The sequence below is a fragment of the Nomascus leucogenys genome, chromosome 24, assembly GCF_006542625.1.
Source record: "Nomascus leucogenys isolate Asia chromosome 24, Asia_NLE_v1, whole genome shotgun sequence".
In the NCBI taxonomy this organism is placed as follows: Eukaryota; Metazoa; Chordata; class Mammalia; order Primates; family Hylobatidae; genus Nomascus; species Nomascus leucogenys.
Genome location: NC_044404.1, coordinates 10891555 through 10912222, shown reverse-complemented (window position 1 = coordinate 10912222; position 20668 = coordinate 10891555). Strand labels below are relative to the sequence as shown.

Here is a 20668-nt window from a genome sequence, read left to right as displayed (position 1 = left end):
CTAATAATTTACTAAACAGAAAGTGATGTAATTATCTATATTAACACACACACACACACACACACACACACACCCTAAATGCAGAGCACTAAGCTCAGGTGATATTCAAATATAAAAGCTTCATGTTTTCCAAAACCTTCCACTTGCTACTAGATTCTACATATTCTTGCTTCAATTCCCAGTCATTTTCCTCAGAATACTGCTAAAGATGTGACGATCTACTTGCTTAAAGCAAAAGACCAGGCCAGGCATGGTGGCTCACGCCTGTAATCCCACACTTTGGGAAGCCAAGGCAGGCGGATCACCAGGTCAGGAGATCGAGACCATCCTGGCTAACACGGTGAAAACCCATCTCTACTAAAAATACAAAAAATTAGCTGGGCATGGTGGCAGGTGCCTGTAGTCCCAGCTACTTGGGAAGCTGGGGCAGGAGAATGGTGTGAACCTGGGAGGTGGAGCTTGCAGTGAGCCGAGATCGCACCACTGCACTCCAGCCTGGGCGACACAGCGAGACTCTGTCTCAAAAAAAAAAGCAAAAGATCAACAGAAAGAATTCTAATTTGCTCTAAATTAGGTCCTATTACAACCTAAATTTACGGATAAAATCATGGCCCTGAACCAAAAACAGATGGATATTATCAGATCAAAGGACTGAGTTACACTTCCATGAATAAGGGTAATCTAGGTTATTCGTTTTTCCTCAAAAGAATAAAAATAATCACCTGCCTAGGACTTCCTGATTTCGGGTGGCCCCACTCTAACAGACTCTACAGATACAAGACATGAAATGTGTTTATTTCTATTACCTGTACCAAGGGCTTCATCGCTTACCAACCTTATCACTGAGGCTCCGCTTTTCTCTTCGATCATTTTCATCAACCTCCATGTTTTCAATTCCTGAATCCACATCCACCTGGGACATGCTTAAAGTACAAAAGACAAATAAGCCTTTTACCTTTTATAAACCCACACAATGTCACTGTAGCTGCTGGGTAAGAAAATGTTTTAAAATATCAGTTAAATCAATCAGGAAAGCAAAATGATAATGGTCCATCTTTTTTCTTATTAATTTTTAAGAGTTCTTCATAAATTAGGATCTAAACAATTTGTCTCTTATACATGTTGGAAATATTTTTCCTAAGTTGTCATTTTCTTGGGCTTAATTTTTAAAAGTATATCATTGGCCGAGTGCAGTGGCTCACGCCTGTAATCCCAGCACTTTGGGAGGCCAAGGCAGGTGGATCACCTGAGGTCGGGAGTTCGAGATCAGCCTGACCAACATGGAGAAACTCCACCTCTACTAAAAATACAAAATTAGCCGGGCGTGGTGGCACATGCCTGTAATCCCAGCTACTCGGGAGGCTGATGCAGGAGAATCACTTGAACCCAGGATGCAGAGGTTGCAGTGAGCCGCGATCGCACCATTGCACTCCAGCCTGGGCAACAAGAGCGAAACTCCTTCTCAAATAAATAAATAAATAAAAGTATATCATTAAAGTAGTTTATCCATATATAGTATTTTAAAATGACATAAAATTCAACCAGGCCAGGTATGTTGGCATGAGCCTATGGTCCAAGCTACCTAGGAGGCTGAAGCTGGAGGATCACTTTAGCCCAGAAGTTTGAGGCCGTATGCACTATTACCGTGCCTGTGAATAACCACTGTATCCCAGCCTGGGCAGCATAGCAAGACTCTGGCTCTAAAAAAAATTAAATAAACATTTTTAAAAATTTAATTAAGAAAATAGGCCAGGCACGGTAGCTCACGCCTGTAATCCCAGCACTTTGGGAGGCTGAGGTGGGCAGATCACAAGGTCAGGAAATTGAGACTATCCTGGCTAACACGGTGAAACCCCGTCTCTACTAAAAAATACAAAAAATTAGCCGGGCGTGGTGGTGGGCACCTGTAGGCCCAACTACTCGGGAGGCTAAGGCAGGTGAATGGCCTGAACCCGGGAGGCAGAGCTTGCAGTGAGCCGAGATCGCACCACTGCACTCCAGCCTGGGCGACAGAGCGAGACTCCGTCTCAAAAAAATAAAAAATTTAATTAAGAAAATAAAAAACTCAACTGAAGTCTTATTACAAAAACTGGTTAAGTACATATCATTTACCCCCGATTAAACAATTGCCCTAGCACCATTTACTGGAAAGATCATCCTTTTTACATTAATATGAAATCTCCTATGTCACGTGTCCAATTTTCATTAATGAGTGGGTCTATTTCTGGAGACTCATTACTGTTCTGTTAGACAATTTGTCTGTCCCTGGCCAATACCACTTTGTCTTAATTACTAAAACTTCACAAATCTTGATATCTGCTAGGTCAATGTCTCCACTTTATTCTTCTACTTTAAGAGGCCTTAGCTATCCTTGGCTCTTTCCTCTTCTGCACATACTTAGGAATCAGCCTGAGGAATTCCTTAAAAACCCTCCTGGGATTTTGACCAAAATTTTTTTCACTCTTAAAGATCAAATTGGGGAGAAGTAATATAATTATATTACTGAGTTTTTATTACTCTCCAAGTATTAAGATCTTCTTTAAGGTCTATCAATAAGCTTTAATAATTTTCTCTATAAAAATTTTATACTTCTTTTGCTAAATTTATTCCTAGGTACCATATGTTAATACTTTTTAATGAAACTGTGAATGGCACCTTTTTAAAAATTACATTTTCTAACTTTTTGTTGTTGGCAGACAGGAATGTAACTGATTTTAAATACACACTTCTTATAAGCAACTTATTTATTTATACATAGAAAGTTTACACGTAAATAACTTTTTTTTTTTAGACAGAGTCTTGCTCTGTCACCCAGGCTGTAGTGCAGTGGTGCAATCTCGGCTCACTGCAACCCCTGCCTCCCAGGTTCAAGCAATTCTCCTGCCTCAGCCTCCCGAATAACTGGGATTACAGGCATGCACCACCACATCCGGCTAATTTTTTTTGTATTTTTAGTGGAGATGGGGTTTTACCATGTTGGCTAGGCTTGTCTTGAACTCCTTACCTCAAGTGATCTGCCTGCTTTGGCCTCCCAAAAGTGCTGGGATTACAGGTGTGAGCACTGTGCCCAGCCAACATGTAAATAATTTATCTGCAAATTATTACTGTTGTTTTTTCCATTCCCAATCCTTACTTGTTTTACTGCACTGGTAAATACAAGAAGAAATAGCAGTCATCCTTGTTCTTATTGCTGATTTTACAGAAAATGATGCTAACTTCTCACCATTGAATAGGAGAGTTACTGTAGTTTTTTGGTAGATGCCCTTTATGTTAGAGTAAGACAGGCTATACTGTAGTAGGACATACACTCTGAAATCTTAGAAGCTTAACGCTGTAAGGATTTAGTTCTTGCTTACACAAAGTCTGATGAGAGTGAAGCATCCTTACTCCATCTTTAATCTATGCCATCTGCAATACACAGCCTCCAAGGTCACTGGAGCAAGAGAAGAGAGGGATGGAGGAGGAACATCGGCTCAACTGCCTTCATCTAAAAGTGACACATGTCACTCTAGTTCATAGTCTACTGGACAGAACTAGTCATTGGCCCCAGTCTAACTGTAAAAGAGAATGAGAAATTCTGGGGAGCATGTGGAATATTTGGTGAACTTTGTCTGTGCCACACTGGGAGTTTAAAGATACTCCTTTCTGTTCCTCATTTTCTTATTATCATGAATTAATGTGGAATTTTATCAGACTCTTGCAGCTACCAACATTATAAGGATTTTCTTTTTAACATACAATATGGTAGATGATATTTATAGATTTTCTAATATCAATGCATCCTTGCATTCCTAAAGTAAGCCTAAATTGATCATGATATACTATATTTATATTATATTGTATTATTTTAAAGCAAACTTAATTGAAATATAAGACGCCTATAATTCCAGCACTTTGGGAGGCTGAGGTGGGTGGATCACCTGAGGTCAGGAGTTTGAGGCCAGCTTGGCCAATATGGTAAAACCCCAACTAAAAATTCAAAAATTAGCCATGTGTGGTGGCCCATGTCTGTAATTCCAGCTACTCGGGAGGCTGAGGCAGGAGAATTGCTTGAACCCGGGAGGCAGAGGTTGCAGTGAGCCGAGATTGTGCCACGGCATTCCAGTATGGAAGACAGAGTGAGACTCCGTCTCCAAAAAAAATAAGGATAAATGCTTGAGGGAATGGACACCCAATTTTCCATGATGTGTTTATTTATTTATTACCTTTTTTGAGACAAAGTCTCCCTCTGTTGCCCAAGCTGGAGTGCAGCGGTGCGATCTCAGCTCACTGCAACCTCCACCTTCCAGGTTCAAGCGACTCTCCTGCCTCAGCCTCCAAAGTAGCTGGGACTACAGGTACACGCCACCATGCCCCGCTAATTTTTGTATTTTTAGTAGATATGGGGTTTCAACATGTTGGCCAGGCTGGTCTCGAACTCCTGACCTCAAGTGAACACCTGCGTCGGCCTCCCAAAGTGCTGGGATTACAGGCGTAAGCCACTGCTCCTGGCCTGCTTTTTTTAAATAGTATCTTTCAAACCAGTAGAGAAAAAAATGTGGAATAAGAGTGAGCAGAAGGAAATCTCTCCAACTCTCTATTCTCCCTTTTTGATGTTTAGATATATCCTGGACCCCTGTTGTCTTTTTTTTCTTTTTTAAAGCTGAACATCTGCATTCACTACAATTTTAATGTTCTACCCAGAAATTTCAATCCTAGATACATTTCAGGAGAAAGCAAGGACTCTGTCCTCTGTATCTCTAAATATCTTTTATATTTTTCATCTGCTTTGTTCTTTGTGGTACGTTCTGGGTAGTTTCTTCAGCTCTTTCGGTTTGTCAATTCTTTCTTCAGCTATGGCTAACCCCTATTTAACTCTTACAGCAAGTTCTCAATGTAAATTACCTTTTCATTTCTAGATATTCTATTTGGTTATTATTATTATTATTATTATGGTTTTTTTTCATGCAGTCTCACTCTGTCACCCAGGCTGGAAGGCAGTGGTGTGATCTCAGCTCACTGTAGCCTATGCCTCCCAGGTTCAAGTGATTCTCCTGCCTTAGCCTCCCAAGTAGCTGGGACTATAGGCATGCAACATCACACCCAGCTAATTTTTGTATTTTTAGTAGAGATGGGGTTTCACGATGTTGGACAGGTTAGTCTTGAATTCCTGGCCTCAAGTGATCCATGTCTCTGTTTCCCAAAGTGCTGGGATTACAGGTGTGAGCCACCACACCCAGCCCCTTATTCATATTTTTAATTCTCCTTTTTCTTTTTTTGAGATGGAGTCTCACTCTATCGGCCAGGCTGGAGTGCAGTGGCACAATCTTGGTTCACCGCAACCTCTGCCTCCTGGGTTCAAGTGATTCTCTTGCCTCAGCCTCCCCAGTAGTTGAGATTACAGGCGCCTGCCACCAGGCCCAGCTAATTTTTTTATTTTTAGTAGAGACAGGGTTTCCAGTTTGGTCTTGAATTTCTGACCTCAAGTGATCCACCTGTCTCGGCCTCCCAAAGTGCTAGGATTACAGGCATGAGCCATCGAGCCCGGACTTAATTCCCCTTTTCATTTGTTTAGCCCACTGACACGAACCGAGGGCACTGCTTCAGGGGAGAGGAGCCAGACTTGCTCAATCATGAAAGGAATCAATACCTCAGCCACTCTTATCACCCATTTTTGGCGCATATGCAACACAGGAGGGCTCTTTCAAGACACCCTGATCCTTATGAAGCAAACAAGGTATTTGGCTTACCTGTCTGAAATATTCCAAACTTTTAAATTTCACTAATCAGTAGAAGTTTTAGGGAGAGGCATATGCTTGCCAACTTTATATTTACAAAATGAGAACAACAGATTTTTTTTTAACTGACTACACCATTATTTCATAAAAGACATTTAATACACAAGTATAGTGGGCCATGCACAGTGGCTCATGCCTGTAATCCCAGTCCTTTGGGAGGCTGAGGCAGGAAGATCTCTTGAGGCCAGGAGTTTGAGACCAGCCTGGCCAACAGGTGAAACCCTGTCTCTACTAAAAATACAAAAATTAGCCAGGCATGGTGGCACACACCTGTAATCCCAGCTACTCAGGTGGCTGAGGCAGGAGAATCACTTGAACCTGGGAGGTGGAAGTTGCAGTGAGCCATGATCGCACCACTGCACTCCAGCCTGGGCGACAGAGTGAGACTCTGTTTCAACAACACCAAAAGTGTGAAGAACATTTCTGAATAATACAAAATCTTTAAATTTAATACATTTGACACTAATTTGCTAAGGACTGGCATGGGTCTCTAGCTGGCATTTCTGACTATGGACCAGAGACTAAAGTGAATTGGATCTTTCTCTTTCCCTAAATAAAAGAGCATATTAGAAAACTGGCTTCATTTTACCTTTTCTCACATGAGACACCATCGATATCCATGCTCTGGGAACGTGAGAGAGACTGAGATTGCGTTTCAAGGCTATTAGAGGGCGAGCTGCTGAGAGAACTGACTCCTTCACTGCTCTGGCTTCGATGGGCTACTCCTAAACAGAAAACACAGGAAGGATGAAGCCCCATGTGAAATAATGTTCAAGTTATTTGTAATAGTGACAGTAAACATGCACAATCTGCAGTCACACCATCACGACATTGCAGCAACCGAGGAATTTCTATCAGAAGATTATATAAAAAGCTGGAAACAATAATAAAATCATAGGAACATTACTAAGAAATAGTAAGTTATCAATATACTTCATATGAGGTCAGTAACAGAACTACACCTAATGCCTAAAACTCACCCCTCATCACCTCTCTTGCACCAATTCAAACTATGGTCCACAAATACAAATTAACTTCCATGATAGTCCAGAAAAATCCTTGGAATGCACCCAAAAGAAGATATATTAATAAACTAGGCCGATGCAGTGGCTCATGCCTGGAATCCCAGCACTTTGGGAGGCCAAGGCAGGTGGACCACCTGAGGTTTGGAGTTCGAGATTAGCCTGGCCAACATGGTGAAACCTCATCTCTACCAAAAATACAAAAATTAGCTGGGCGCCTGTAATACCAGCTACTCAGGAAGCTGAGGCAGAAGAATCCTTTGAATCTGGGAGGAAGAGGTTGCAGTGAGCCAAGATCACACCACTGCACTCCAGCCTAGGCGACACAGTGAGACTCCATCTCAAAAACAACAAAAGGATATATTAATAAACCTATAGAAAAATGTGTGATAAAGCGAGTATAATAAAATGTTAATGAGGCTGGGTGTGGTGGCTCACACCTGTAATCTCACCATTTTGGGAAGTGGAGGCGGGTGAATCACAAGGTCAGGAGATCGAGACCATCCTGGCTACCATGGTGAAACCCCGTCTCTACTAAAAATACAAAAAAATTAGCTGGGTGTGGTGGTGGGCGCCTGTAGTCCCAGCTACTCAGGAGGCTGAAGCAGGAGAATCGCTTGAACCCGGGAGGCAGAGGTTGCAGTGAGCCAAGATCGCGCCATTGCACTCCAGCCTGGGCAACAGAGCGAGACTCTGTCTAAAAAAAAAAAAAGTTAATAATAGAAACGAGATGGTGAGTATATGGGCGTTCCCTGCAAAATTCTCTCAACTTTACTGTATGTTAGTGCAATCAAACTAGAACTCAGGATTAAGAAACTCACTCAAAACTGCTCAACTACATGGAAACTGAACAACCTGCTCCTGAATGACTACTGGGTACATAATGAAATGAAGGCAGAAATAAAGATGTTCTTTGAAACCAATGAGAACAAAGACACAACATACCAGAATCTCTGGGACACATTCAAAGCAGTGTGTAGAGGGAAATGTATAGCACTAAATGCCCACAAGAGAAAGCAGGAAAGACCCAAAATTGACACCCTAACATCACAATTAAAAGAACTAGAAAAGCAAGGGCAAACACATTCAAAAGCTAGCAGAAGGCTAGAAATAACTAAAATCAGAGCAGAACTGAAGGAAATAGAGACACAAAAAACCCTTCAAAAAATTAATGAATCCAGGAGGTGGTTTTTTGAAAAGATCAACAAAATTGATAGACTGCTAGCAAGACTAATGAAGAAGAAAAGACAGAAGAATCAAATAGATGCAATAAAAAATGAAAAAGGGGTTATCACCACCGATCCCACAGAAATACAATCTACCATCAGAGAATACTACAAACACCTCTACGCAAATAAACTAGAAAATCTAGAAGAAATGGATAAATTCCTTGTCAAATACACCCTCCTAAGACTAAACCAGGAAGAAGTTGAATCTCTGAATAGACCAATAACAGGCTCTGAAATTGTGGCAATAATCAATAGCTTACCAACCAAAAAGAGTCTAGGACCTGATGGATTCACAGCCGAATTCTACCAGAGGTACAAGGAGGAACTGGTACCATTCCTTCTGAAACTATTCCAATCGATAGAAAGAGAGGGAATCCTCCCTAACACATTTTATGAGGCCAGCATCGTCCTGATACCAAAGCCTGGCAGAGACATAACCAAAAAAGAGAATTTCAGACCAATATCCTTGATGAACACTGATGCAAAAATCCTCAATAAAATACTGGCAAACCGAATCCAGCAGCACATCAAAAAGCTTATACACCATGATCAAGTGGGCTTCATCCGTGGGATGCAAGGCTGGTTCAACACACGCAAATCAATAAATGTAATCCAGCATAAAAACAGAACCAAAGACAAAAACCACATGATTATCTCAATAGATGCAGAAAAGGCCTTTGACAAAATTCAACAACGCTTCATGCTAAAAACTCTCAATAAATTAGGTATTGATGGGACGTATCTCAAAATAGTAAGAGCTATCTATGACAAACCCACAGCCAATATCATACTGAATGGGCAAAAACTGGAAGCATTCCCTTTGAAAACTGGCACAAGACAGGGATGCCCTCTCTCACCACTCCTATTCAACATAGTGCTGGAAGTTCTGGCCAGGGCAATCAGGCAGGAGAAGGAAACAAAGGGTATTCAATTAGGAAAAGAGGAAGTCAAATTGTCCCTGTTTGCAGATGACATGATTGTATATCTAGAAAACCCCATTGTCTCAGCCCCAAATCTCCTTAAGCTGATTAGCAACTTCAGCAAAGTCTCAGGATACAAAATCAATGTACAAAAATCACAAGCATTCTTGTACACCAATTACAGACAAACAGAGAGCCAAATCATGAGTGAACTCCCATTCACAATTGCTTCAAAGAGAATAAAATATCTAGGAATCCAACTTACAAGGGATGTGAAGGACCTCTTCAAGGAGACCACTGCTCAATGAAATAAAAGAGGATACAAACAAATGGAAAAACATTCCATGCTCATGGGTTGGAAGAATCAGTATCGTGAAAATGGCCATACTGCCCAAGGTAATTTATAGATTCAATGCCATCCCCATCAAGCTACCAATGACTTTCTTCACAGAATTGGAAAAAACTACTTTAAAGTTCATATGGAACCAAAAAAGAGCCCGCATCACCAAGTCAATCCTAAGCCAAAAGAACAAAGCTGGAGGCATCACGCTACCTGACTTCAAACTATACTACAAGGCTACAGTAACCAAAACAGCATGGTACTGGTACCACAACAGAGACATAGATCAATGGAACAGAACATAGCCCTCAGAAGTAATGCTGCATATCTACAACTATCTGATCTTTGACAAACCTGACAAAAACAAGCAATGGGGAAAGGATTCCCTATTTAATAAATGGTGCTGGGAAAACTGGCTAGCCATATGTAAAAAGCTGAAACTGGATCCCTTCCTTACCACTTATACAAAAATTAATTCAAGATGGATTAAAGACTTACATGTTAGACCTAAAACCATAAAAACCCTAGAAGAAAGCCTAGGCAATACCATTCAGGACATAGGCATGGGCAAGGACTTCATGTCTAAAACACCAAAAGCAATGGCAACAAAAGCCAAAATGGATAAATGGGATCTAATTAAACTAAAGAGCTTCTGCACAGCAAAAGAAACTACCATCAGAGTGAACAGGCAACCTACAGAATGGGAGAAAATTTTTGCAACCTACTCATCTGACAAAGGGCTAATATCCAGAATCTACAATGAACTCAAACAAATTTACAAGAAAAAAACAAACAACCCCATCAAAAAGTGGGCGAAAGACATGAACAGACACTTCTCAAAAGAAGACATTTATGCAGCCCAAAAACACATGAAAAAATGCTCATCATCACTGGCCATCAGAGAAATGCAAATCAAAACCACAATGAGATACCATCTCACACCAGTTAGAATGGTGATCATTAAAAAGTCAGGAAACAACAGGTGCTGGAGAGGATGTGGAGAAATAGGAACACTTTTACACTGTTGGTGGGACTGTAAACTAGTTCAACCATTGTGGAAGTCAGTGTGGCGAATCCTCAGGGATCTAGAACTAGAAATACCATTTGACCCAGCCATCCCATTACTGGGTATATACCCAAAGGACTATAAATCATGCTGCTATAAAGACACATGCACACGTATGTTTGCTGCGGCACTATTCACAATAGCAAAGACTTGAAACCAACCCAAATGTCCAACAACAATAGACTGGATTAAGAAAATGTGGCACATATACACCATGGAATACTATGCAGCCATAAAAAATGATGAGTTCATGTCCTTTGTAGGGACATGGATGAAACTGGAAAACATCATTCTCAGTAAACTATCGCAAGGACAAAAAACCAAACACCGCATGTTCTCACTCATAGGTGGGAATTGAACAATGAGAACTCATGGACACAGGAAGGGAAACATCACACTCCGGGGATGGTTGTGGGTTGGGGGGAGGGGGAAGGGACAGCATTAGGAGATATACCTAATGCTAAATGACGAGTTAATGGGTGCGGCAAACCAACACGGCACATGGATACATATGTAACAAACCTGCACATTGTGCACATGTACCCTAAAACCTAAAGTATAATAATAAAAAATAAAAAAAAAACTTTACTGTATGTTTACAATTTTTATAATAAAATGTTGAAAAAAAATACAAGTGGAGTCAACAATGTCCTTTGATATAGATTGATCCATTTATTGATTGAACACCTTAGCGGAAATTAAAAACCTCACACTTTGTTGCCCTCACAGAGCTGACAGTACAGTGAAACTGTAGTCACTAGTACAGGGACAGATGATTTCTCACAGCAATTTCCCATCAATGTCTTTAAAATCATGTTTTACATTGAAATTGTAAAAATTACTTTAACTCTATATCTTCCTATGAAAAAAGAAGAATGTTTACCCAGGCATTTGCAAATACTGTAAAATATATATACCTATGGTGCTGAAAAGGAAAATGACACGTTTAAAAAAACCATTGGCTGGGCACGATGGCTCACGCCTGTAATCCCAGCACTCTGGGGGGCCAAGGAAGGCGGATCATTTGAGGTCAGAAGTTCGAGACCAGCGTGGCCAATGTGGTGAAACCCTGTTTCTACTTAAAATACAAAAATTATCTGGGCGTGGTGGTGCACTCCTATAATCCCAGCTACTTGGGAGGCTCAGGCAGGAGAATCACATTAACTTGGGAGGCGGAGGTTGCAGTGAGCCAAGATCGCCCCACTGCACTGTAGCCTGGGTGACAGAGCAAGACTCCGTCTCAAAAAAAAAAAAGGTATGAAAAAAGAAAACAGAGAAACTTGAGTTACCCGTTGTAGTGAAAACAATTACTGAATAAATACAATTTTAACCCTTCCAGCATTCTATGAAAGTAAACTTGCCACCTTTTAATGTTTCTCTTCATTGAAGAATATTACAAAACATTTATCCATTCCTGAAAGCAGTTCTTCACATGTACTAATTTATTAAAACTTCTGCAGGACTTATGAAGGAAATAAGAAATTAAATTTTCTCTCTTCCTAAGACTCAAGTAAAATACACAAGGCATCTACTGTAGTGAGAATTCTGAAACAAGTTCACAGAATACAGTAAAACTTTTGATTCATTAATTTCAGGAAATATAACCCAAAGTAAGCCCTGAAAAAATACTTATTGAAGGAATAAATAATATAGCATCACAAGGTTCTTAGGAGAATATTATTTTACCTATCACAATTAAAGGCCAAGTAACTTTTTAGTTACAATTAATCAATAATAAACTTCAATGATCATTATGGTAGCAAATAAGCACACTTTAAAATTTCTACCCTACAAAACATGTTATAAAATTAAAAACACAATTACAAATTGTTTTAAAAACTGTATCTGTAGCATAGTATAGTATGTGTACAATAATACTGTAGTAATATAGCTCCAGTGTGTATCACATAGTGTAACATACTACATTTGTAATATTTTTATAAGGCATCAAAGAGATCATCTGAATTCATTTTTTCCTGCATCTTCCACATGATCTTCACATTTTGGATCAAGTGGGGCAATTCTGCAACAATTTATTATGTATACAAGTGCTCCTCAATCTCTAAACACCAGGGAACTCCATTCCTTCTTTTCTTTACTTTCTTTTTTTTTTTTTTGAGATAGAGTTTCACTCTTATTGCCCAGGCTGGGGTGCAATGGCACGATCTTGGCTCAAAGCAACTTCTGCCTCCCGGGTTCAAGCAACTCTCTTGTCTCAGCCTCCCGAGTAGCTGGGATTACAGGCATGCGCCACCAGGCCCAGCTAATTTTTGTACTTTTAGTAGAGATGGGGTTTAACCATGTTTGTCAGGCTGGTCTTGAACTCCTGACCTCAGGTGATTCACCTGCCTCAGCCTCCCAAAGTGTTAGGATTACAGGCGTAAGCCACGGTGCCCGGCCTCTTTATTTTAAGAGATGGGTCTCAGCCAGGCGCAGTGGCTCATGCCTGTAATCCCAGCACTTTGGGAGCTGAGGCGGGCAGATCATGAGGTCAGGAGTTCGAGACCAGCCTGGCCAATATGGTGAAACTCTGCCTCTACTAAAAATACAAACATTAGCTGGGCATGGTGGCATGCACCTGTAGTCCCAGCTACTTGGGAATCTGAGGCAGAAGAATCGCTTGAACCTGGGAGGCGGAGGTTGCAGTGAGCCAAGATCGTGCCACTGCACTCCAGCCTGGGTGACAGAGCAAGATTCTGTCTCAAAAACAAAACAAAACAGAAGAGATGGGTCTCACTATGTTGCCCAGGGCTGGAGTGCAGGGGTGTGATCCTAGTGCACTGTAGCCTCAACCTTCTGGGCTCAAGGGATCCTCCTGCCTCAGCCTCTGAGTAGCTGAAACAAAGAGCATATGCCACCATAACCCATTTCTCTCCTTTCTTAAATTTAAAATACTGATGGTCAGTCATGCCTCACATCTGTAATCTCAGCACTTTTGAGGAGTCAAGGAGAGAGGATCACTTGAGGCCAGGAGTTTGAGACCAGCCTGGGCAACACAGAGACCCCGTCTCTACAAAATATTTAAAAAATTAGGTAGTCCGGGCGCAGTGGCTCACACCTGTAATCTCAGCACTTTGAGAGGCCAAGACGGGTGGATCACTTGAGGTCAGGAGTTCGAGACCAGCCTGACCAACACAGTGAAACCCTGTTTCTACTAAAATACAAAAATTAGCCTGGCGCAGAGGCGGGAGCCTGTAATCCCAGCTACTAGGGAGGCTGAGTCAGAAGAATCGTTTGAACCCAGGTGGTGGAAGTTGCAGTGGGCCAAGATCGCACCACTGCACTGCGGCCTGGGTGACAGAGCAATACTTCATCTTAAAAAAAAAAAAAAAAAATTAGGCATGGTGGCATGCACCTGTAATCTTAGCTACTTGAGAGGGTGAGGTGGAAGGATTGCTTGAGCCCAGGAATCAGAAGCTGCAGTGGGCTATAATCATACCATGCACTCCAGCACGGGCAACAGATGGGTCTTTTTTAAGACCCTGTGTCAAAAAAAAAAGCACACACACAAAAACCTGATGGTGTCTTTGATTTTATTTAGAAATCAATGTGAACTAAATATTGCGACTAAAAACACATCAAATCAATAGTACAAAATATCACTCTGTTTTCAAACCTCACACACTCTCTTGTCTTCATGCCCTCTCCCACCCCAAACTTGGTCAGGAAGCCAAGTCTCAAGGAATATGGGTTTTTTCTTCCTTCATCTTCACAAAGCCAGATATTAAAGAATTAAAAAGCGAACATAATCTGCTGTAACCCTGTTTTAGAAGATGAATAAATTCCCCACATATCAACTATAGAACAAATCTTCCACAAGTGCGGTGTGTAACACAGAACGGAGAAAGCTATGTCTGCTTCGGGAAACAGGAATTACCAACCTTCCAGGCGGCAGTATCCAACTTCTATAACTGAGAAGTTTGCTAAAGGAAATTATGCATTCTATGTGGGAAGATCAGAACATCAAAGGACATAAAAATTTCATGTCTGTAAGACTTTCTCCTAGTATTGTAACATTTCCTGAATGATGTTCCCTTTCAAGTACAAACTAGACCAAATATCTACCTTTAACTTGTAATACTAGGCCTGTTCCAGTATTACATACACACACAAACACACAAATGCACAGGCTTCTAAATTCCACCATAAAAAGAGCACAGAATTGTCAAAAGGGTCCTTGAAACCTCAATAAAAGGTCAAGTGTGGTGGCTCACACCTGTTCTTCCAACAGATTGGGCGGTCGAGGCAAGAGGCTTGATCAAGGCCAGCTTAAACAACATAGTGAGACACGATCTCTACAAAATATTTTTTAAAAAACTAAAACGCCTCAATAAATCTGTTTTGTTGGGGGCATTGGTCTTAAAGTTAATGGCCAACCATCTTCCCTCCTCTTTTACAGATAAGAATATCTAGGTCTGCAGAGTCTAAAAACTTCCCTTAGGACCTTTTGGCCAGTTAGAAACAGAGCAAAGAGTAAAACACAGATCTCAGCCAGGCATGGTGGCTCACGCCTATAATCCCAGAACTTTTGGAGGCCAAGGTGGAGCAGATTGCTTCAGTCCAGGAATTCAAGACCAGCCTGCGCGACACAGGGAGACCCCGTCTCTATGAAAAATACAAAAATGAGCCAAGCGTGATGGTGTGTGCCTGTAGTCCCACCTACTCAGGAGGCTGAGGGGGGAGGGTCACCTGAGCCCAGGAGGCTGAGGCTGCAGTGAGCCACAATGGCACCACTGCACTTCGGCCTGGGCGACAAAGTGAAACCCTGACTGAAAAAAAAAAACAAAACACACAGGCTGCCTGATTCCTAGTATAATGCTGTAATTCCTTTACCCCAGACTGCTGAAGAGTCCTTTGGATCAAAGATTTTAAAACAAAGTTACATGTTTTATACACTCAAAAATTACAAAGGCAACCAGGCGTGGTGGCTCATGCCTGTAATCCCAGCACTTTGGGAGGCTGAGGTGGGCGGATCAAGGAGTTCAAGACCACCAGCCTGGCCACCATGGCGAAACCCTGTCTCTACTAAAAATACAAAAAAAAATTAGCCAGACATGCTGGTGCACGCCTGTAATCCCAGCTACTCGAGAGGCTGAGGCAGGAGAATTGCTTGAACCTTGAAGGCAGAGGTTGCAGTGAGCCGAGATTGAGCCACTGCACTCCAGGATGGAAGACAGAGTGAGACTCTGTCTCCAAAAAAAAAAAAAATTACAAAAGTAAAACTTAAAAATAATTAGGTTTATAAAAGGAGTGATTCATTCTATTAATCAAAATCCTAAAGCTTATTTATATAGATCTTGACAATGAATTAAGCGAAAGCGTAATATTCATGGAAAATACAAAGTATACTTGCACTTTATTTGGCCAACACCAAGTCTCACCCCTGAAAACTTTTTTTTTTTTTCAGACACATGGTCTCAGTGATACCTGGGCTGCGGTACAGTGGCAAGATGATAGTTCAAGGCAGCCTGGAACTTGGGCTCAAATGATCCTCCTGCATGAGTCTTCTGCCTCAATGCTGATTATAATAAACATACTCTATTTCATAAAGCAGACTGACATTTTGTTAGCAGCTAATTTCCTGATAAAAACATTTTGTTCTTGGCTGAGCACGGTGGCTCATGCCTGTAGTCCCAGCACTTTGGGAGGCCAAGGTGGGAGGATTACGAGGTCAAGAGATCGAGACCATCCTGGCCAACGTGGTGAAACCCTGTCTCTACTAAAGATACAAAAATTAGCTGGGTGCGGTGGCCCATGCCTGTAGTTTCAGCTACTGGGGAGGCTGAGGCAGGAGAATCACTGGAACCCGGGTGGCAGAGGTTGCAGTGAGCCAAGATCGCACCACTGCACTCCAGCCTGGGCCATAGAGTGAGATTTCATCACAAAAAATGAAAACGTTTTGTTCTTGTGACTAAACAAAAATAAAGTGGGCTGGGTGTGGTGGCTCACGCCTGTAATCCCAACACTTTAAGAGGTCGAGGTGGGAGGATCGCTTGAGCCCAGGAGGTTAAGACCAACCTGGGCAAAATAGAGAGACTCCGTCTCTACAAATAATTAAAAAATTAGTTGGGCATGGTGGTGCAAGCCTGTGGTCCGAGCTACTCAGGAGGCTGAGGTAGGAGGATCACTTGAGCCCAGAGGTCAAGCTTGCAGTGAGCCATGATTGCATCACTGTCCCCCAGCCTGGGTGACAGAGGGAGAACCTGTCTCAAAAATAATAATAAAATAATAAAATACGGTCAGGCGCGGTGGCTCACACCTGTAATCCCAACACTTTGGGAGGACAAGGCAGGCGGATCATCTGAGGAGTTCAAGACCAACCTGGCCAACATGGTGAAACCCTGTCTGTACTAAAAATACAAAAATTAGCCAGGCATGGTGGTGGGCACCTGTAATCCCAGCTACTCAGGAGGCTGAGGCTAGAGAATTGCTTGAACCTGGGAGGCGGAAGCTGCAGTGACATTGCGCCACTGCATGCCAGCCTGGGCAACAGAGAGAGACTCCGTCTCAAAAAAATAAAATAAAATAAATTTAAAAAACAAATAAATAAAATAAAATGACATTTCAAGTCTGTGAAGAACAACAATGGTATCTTAAATACTGGGATAAGAAAACCAACAGCCCGAATTAGAAAATCACTTTGATCTTCATATTTACAAGATAGAATATTCCTCTCCTTAGTGTCAAAAGGCAGAATCATGCATAGAATCATACACTGGAGTCAGTAGACCAGGACTGCTCCTTGGAGAACTGGCTGATTTCTAGGGCTGGGGCAGGAAAAATCCAAGATAAGTCTAGAGCATCATACGGTGCTAGAAAGACAGTGCTCAAAAAAATAAAAGAAGAGGCATGTCAAATGGACCAAGGATGCAACTTGAAAGAGCTCCCATGGTCAAAGCTGGAATAATTCCTGTAAAATAAGTAATGTTGCTACTGAAATCATAACCCAAAGTATAAAATAAATGTGTGTGAGTTCATACTGATCTAAGAGATTAAATACGTAACAGGGGAGAAGGGACAAGTTTTCCTTATAGAATTCCAGATTACATATGTACTTCCCCACTCCAGTAGGTGAAGTTTAATTCCCACCCCTTAAGTGTGGCATGGACTTAGGAACTCGATACCAAAGAACTGAATATGGAAAGGGAAAAATACTAAGTTTAAGTGGAGAAACATGGCCAGCACTAACTCAAGCATGTGATGATGTTTAACAGCACCAGGGACATCATGTGGATATTACATACCCCTGATACGATGTGATGGGAAGGGCACTTCACCTATGTGACATAATCTTCCCCAAAACCCACAACCCCAGTCTTATCATGAGGAAAACACCAGACAAAGCCAAATTAAGGGACATTCTACAAAGTAATGACTAGTATTCTTCAAAACTGTGAAGATCATGAAAACAGAACGGTGATACTGTTGTAGACCAATGGAGACTACGGAGACTCATGTTTAGTTTAGTTAAAATCATATCCAGGCTAATTCCTTAGTTTTGACAAATGAACCAGATATTAACATTAGGGGAGACTGGATGAAGGGTACACAGGAATCCTGTATACTATCTTCATAACTTTTCTATACATTGAAAGTTAGTCCAAAATAAATGTTTATTTTACAAAGAAACTAGGACTGGACCCCGGTTCCATCATTTCTAGTTTTGTAATCTTAAGCAAGTCTTCTTACTCAATATTTTTACCTATGCTCTGGTAATACTGGCTTCTGTGCAGTCTACTTCATAGTTCTACTTTGAGGAGCCAATGAAAAAAACCAATGTGAACGTGTTTACAAGTTCTATAGATACACCTGTATGCGTCAGACGAGAACAGAATGAGAAATCAGGGCAAACTCCAGTGTAAAGAACAGACTTGCCTTGTTACCACAACATCTGCTCTGGTCTTGTCCACTTTTTTTTTTTTTGAGACGAAGTCTCACTGTCGCCCAGGCTGGAGTGCAGTGGCGCGATTTCAGCTCACTGCAGGCTCCGTCCCCTGGGGTTTACACCATTCTCCTGCCTCAGTCTCCCGAGTAGCTGGGACTACAGGTGCCCGCCACCTCGCCTGGCTAATTTTTTGTATTTTTAGTAGAGACAGGGTTTCACCATGTTAGCCAGGATGGTCTTGATCTCCTGAACTCGTGATCCGCCCGCCTCGGCCTCCCAAAGTGCTGGGATTACAGGCATGAGCCACCGCGCCTGGCCCTGGTCTTGTCCACTTTTAGCATATCTAAGTACTAAAAAAGAGAGGGGGAGGCCAGGCGTGGTGGCTCAAGCCTGTAATCCCAGCACTTTGGGAGGCCGAGGCAGGAGGATCACTTGAGATCAGGAGTTTGACACCAGCCTGGCCAACATGGTGAAACCCTGTGTCTACTAAAAATACAAAAATTAGCTGGGCGTGGTGGCACATGCCTATAGTCCCAGCTACTCGGGAGGCTGAGGCACGAGAACTGCTTGAACCTGGGAGGCAGAGGCTGCAGTGAGATCATGCCACTGCACTCCATCCTAGGCGACAGAGTGAGACATCATCTCAAAAACAGAGAAAAGAGAAAGGGAACCTTATCCCACCACTGTTGAATGACTTTTCTCTCTCAACCTATCATTTCAAATAATCACACAAGTGTAATTCCTATGGATCCACTGACGCTTCTATATTGACATTACTTGTTAAAAACAACTCACAATGAACAAACAAATGTAAATTATAATCCACCTAACTCTTGTAGCTAAAAAGGATATATGCATATAACTGGATTTTGAGTCCCCCCATACCTCATTTATCTCTACATCCAAGGTCACTTCCTCTCCCCTGTACCCCTCCCTGATAACTAAGAATACATTTCACAGTGCATATTTAACAGTCACTGAACACTTTGGAAGGCCAAGGCGGGTGGATCACCTGAGGTCAGGAGTTCAAGACGAGCCTGACCAACATGGCGAAACCCTGTCTCTGCTAAAAAATACAAAAAAATGGCCAGGCGCGGTGGCTCATGCCTGTAATCCCAGCACTTTGGGAGGCTGAGGTAGACAGATCACGAGGTCAGGAGATTGAGACCATCCTGGCTAACATGGTGAAACCCCGTCTCTACTAAAAATACAAAAAATTAGCCAGGCGCCTGTAGTCCCAGCCACTTGGGAGGCTGAGGCAGGAGAATGGTGTGAACCTGGGAGGTGGAGCTTGCAGTAAGTGGAGATTGTGCCACTGCGCTCCAGCCTGGGGGACAGAGCGAGACTCCGTCTCAAAAAAGAAATAAAAAATAAAAAATAAAAAAAATTAGCTGGGCGTGGTGGTGGGTGCCTGCAATCCCAGCTATTCAGGAGGCTGAGGCAGGAGAATTGCTTGAATCCGGGAGGCAGACGTTGCAGTGAGGCAAAATCACGCCACTGTACTCCAGCCTGGGGAACAGTGCGAGACTCTGACTCAAAGAAAAAAAAAAAAAGTCACTGAATACAGGAGGGCTTTGAGGATATTTTCTAAATTTATGGTGGCCTCATCAAATGGATGCTGTTAGTGAACTCTGTACTTGTTCTTAGTACCTAAGTTTCTCTATAAAATGATAGAACTGATGTTAAAAAAAAAAACCTCTAACCTTTTACAGTTCCATTAGAATTATAAATTATGTGTTATTTTTTGAAAACCATGCTGCATAGTTTACAATAACAAATCTAAATACTCCATTATGCATCCCCTGTCAAAACAGTGACAAATTTTATAGAGAAACTGAACCATACAACCTTGGCTGGTGAACATTTTCTGACCCTTCACAAAGGCTTTCCCCTCAGCTCAGGGTTAAACTAGTCTCTTTCATCTACCACATTCAGGGAGCCTCAGGAAGATGCGTCACTTGATTAAACAGAACCGCCTGAAGTCAAGAGGCCCGAGGCCACGAGGTAACAAGTTATTTTCATTCTTTAGGATCACAATATTTCCTGTCACTAGGAGAAGGAGAAGGGAACGAAGGAGTTTTGCTTCACTAAGGATAGGGGATGGGTATGGTGACAGGCCAGGGTGTGGCTCTCAGTCCACTTCAGGGGACGAATCCTGCCAAACCTGACCAATGTCCACTTGCTGGAGGCTGGCTAGGGCTTAATGTTAAGGCTCTCCAGGTATGAACATTCAACTCTAGGTGTTAAAGGTGACAAATTCTTCTGAATCCAAAGATTTCAAAATCTTAACTTTTTCTTAAACTTACTTACCTTGGATTCCAACTGGAAACTGGAGAGAGGCCGGGTACAGTGGCTCATGCCTGTAATCCTAACACTTTGGGAGGCCGAGGCAGGGGGATTGCTAGGCCCCAGGAGTCTGAGACCAGCAT

At 42.0% G+C, this 20668-nt stretch overlaps 1 protein-coding gene across 6 annotated transcripts in view; it reads right to left on the bottom strand.

Moving 5' to 3' along the window:
* The window catches only part of UBE4B (ubiquitination factor E4B), a 153032-nt gene that overhangs the window by 79241 nt on the left and 53123 nt on the right, over positions 1 to 20668 (bottom strand). For 5 of the 6 annotated variants that reach the window (XM_030805159.1, XM_030805163.1, XM_030805158.1 and 2 more), the window contains exons 3-4: positions 6367 to 6502; positions 836 to 923 (exon numbers count right to left, since the gene is read on the bottom strand). In XM_030805159.1, coding sequence (XP_030661019.1) covers positions 836 to 923; positions 6367 to 6502 — 224 coding nt within the window. Of the gene's footprint in view, positions 1 to 835; positions 924 to 3356; positions 3436 to 6366; positions 6503 to 20668 lie in introns of those variants that run through there. The other variant, XM_030805161.1, reaches the window with a different exon arrangement.